Consider the following 2,136-nt stretch of genomic DNA (forward strand, 5'->3'; position numbering starts at 1 on the left):
TTTCCATAGAAGGGTTGCGGCCTGATATTTCACATACATAAATGATCAATGGCTTTGTAAAGAAGGATTGCTAGATAAAGCATTCAAGGTGTTCAGGAAAATGGAAGGGAATAGTTGCTCACCAAATAGTTGCTCGCCAAATAGTTGCTCTTATAACGTGATTATCCAAGGATGTCTCCGGTGCAATGACTCGTCCATGGCAAACCAACTTATTGATGAAATGGTTGGCAAGCGGTTCTCCGCCGATGCCACCACCATGCAGTTGGTAATGAATTTAGCTTCGAACAAGCCTGATCCTCTTGTGAAAAGTTGCTAAGCTGCTCTAAACATTCTCAAGGTGCAAACTTGAAGTGAGATTTTAGGATAGAACAACTGTTATACTGTTGCAGGAGGTTTTTTCATATGTCCAGTTATGCCACTGCAATTTGTCTCGAAAACATGTTCTATTTTCTGCAATTCAATCTTTAAACGATGATTCAATTCAGTATTTTCTGCAATTCAATATTTGTATCAGACTCCTGCATATTGCCTTAGCAATAGTATCTATTTACAATTGCTTCATTGGATACACATATAATACAATTCTTCCTATCTTAGTTATAGAAGATTAGTTCATAATTACATGTCTAGTGTTTATGCATACTTAAAGAAAACTGAAGTAATATAGAAAACATATTCATTGCTTGGAAAAGTAAAGATGAACTTGTGTTTGCAAAATATTCGTTTCATGCATGTGCTCTGTTTTATGTTGATTAGTATTTTAGTTGGTAAAATTATACTTAGCGATGGAGTTGCATAACCTTCTGCTTTGAAATCATATATTAAACAAGCTCAAAAACTGGGCCTTGGTTTGCAAAATGGTTGATAAATGAGTGGCTCTTCAGTATGACTAGAAAGTGTCTGATACAACTTCAGCCACTGGTTCTTTATACAAGGTTTTATTGTCTACTCAACCACAGTTATTTCACTGCTGAAACCCAAGAATGTCTTCCATTACAAGTGGATTTGGTACCTCTTCTATCCAGATTTGCTCTTCTATCTCAAGAGAAAGAGCTAATCTTGCTAATGAATGAGCTACTTTATTATCTTCCCTAACTACATGTGAAATTAAAATGGAGTCACGCTGATTCAAGAGCATGCAACAGTTTAGAATTCGAATCCCCAAATCTGACCTTGACACTGTTCAAATCCGTAAGCTGAATACCAAGGATTGACAATCTGATTCTACCTCAATAACTCTGAGTCCCAGCTCTAAGGGCTTTGAGACTTCTACCTCAATAACTCTGAATCGCAGCTCTAAGGCCTTTGAGACAGCAAAAGAGACGGCCTCTATTTCGGCTTCTTCCAGCGAAAGCACATGAGAACACTTGTGAGAGCCACTGGCCATTATGTCACCATTTGAGTTTCTTATAACCATTCCATAGCCAATTCTCCCATCAGCGCCAAGCGCAGCATCACAATTCACTTTAAAAATACCTTCTGCTGGTGGTTTCCATCGAACATTCTTGCCAACAGTGCTGCTAACCAATTGGCCCTGCTGTTGTCCAGGTAATCAGGCCATAGAGAGCTTGTCCCACCACCTGCACTTCACTGAGCTTCTTTTGTTGGTGCAGTAGGCACGTTCCTTCCCTCCAATACTGCGAATCTCCATAGCTTCATGAGGCTCGAAAATAAACTCAATAAGGGTAATATCCCAGTAACTCGTTTCAAACATAGTAGGGGTTGAATGAACACGAAATTCCGATTGTCTCGTGTCTAGTGTTTTTGCATACTTAAAGAAAACTCAGTAATAAAGAAAACATACTCTATTGCTTGACAGTCAGGTGATCCTTTTCAACGCTCATTCTTCATGAATTCAGGTCTACCAAACACCACTGCTCTGTTTTATGTTGATTAGTGCTTTGGTTGTTAAAATTATACTTAGTGATTGAGTTTGCATAACCTTCTGCTCCGAAATCGACATTGAACAAGCATAAAAACTGGGCCTTGGTTTGCGAAATGGTTGACAAATTAAGTGGCTATTCAATTGATTATAAGTGTTCGATGATATGTCTGATACAACTTCAGTCACTTGTTCTTCATACAATGTTGTTAATTTTTGGGTTGGAAAAGGCTTACCATTTTCCAATGGCTGCC

General features: G+C 38.5%; 1 protein-coding gene across 1 annotated transcript; it reads right to left on the reverse strand.

Moving 5' to 3' along the window:
• Positions 1-964: 964 nt before the first annotated feature.
• Positions 965-1,714, reverse strand: LOC149496174 (uncharacterized). Its single transcript, XM_089721288.1, has 3 exons — positions 1,592-1,714; positions 1,205-1,534; positions 965-1,123 (listed from the first exon to the last, which is right to left on the reverse strand). The coding sequence occupies exons 1-3, from the start codon at positions 1,712-1,714 to the stop codon at positions 965-967; spliced, it is 612 nt and encodes a 203-aa protein (XP_089577414.1).
• Positions 1,715-2,136: the final 422 nt, after the last annotated feature.

This window comes from Jatropha curcas, chromosome 5 (assembly GCF_041381405.1).
Source record: "Jatropha curcas cultivar XTBG-Jc1 chromosome 5, XTBG_Jcur_1.0, whole genome shotgun sequence".
NCBI classification, from domain to species: Eukaryota; Viridiplantae; Streptophyta; class Magnoliopsida; order Malpighiales; family Euphorbiaceae; genus Jatropha; species Jatropha curcas.

Bases quoted from the DNA above. Each gene is read 5' to 3' on its own strand.
- LOC149496174 (XM_089721288.1), bottom strand. From the start codon at position 1,714: ATGTTTGAAACGAGTTACTGGGATATTACCCTTATTGAGTTTATTTTC. The intron at 1,535-1,591 runs GTGAAGTGCAGG...GGACAACAGCAG, and splicing joins GCACCAACAAAAGAAGCTCA to GGCCAATTGGTTAGCAGCAC. The intron at 1,124-1,204 runs GTATTCAGCTTA...CTCTTGAATCAG, and splicing joins AATCAGATTGTCAATCCTTG to CGTGACTCCATTTTAATTTC.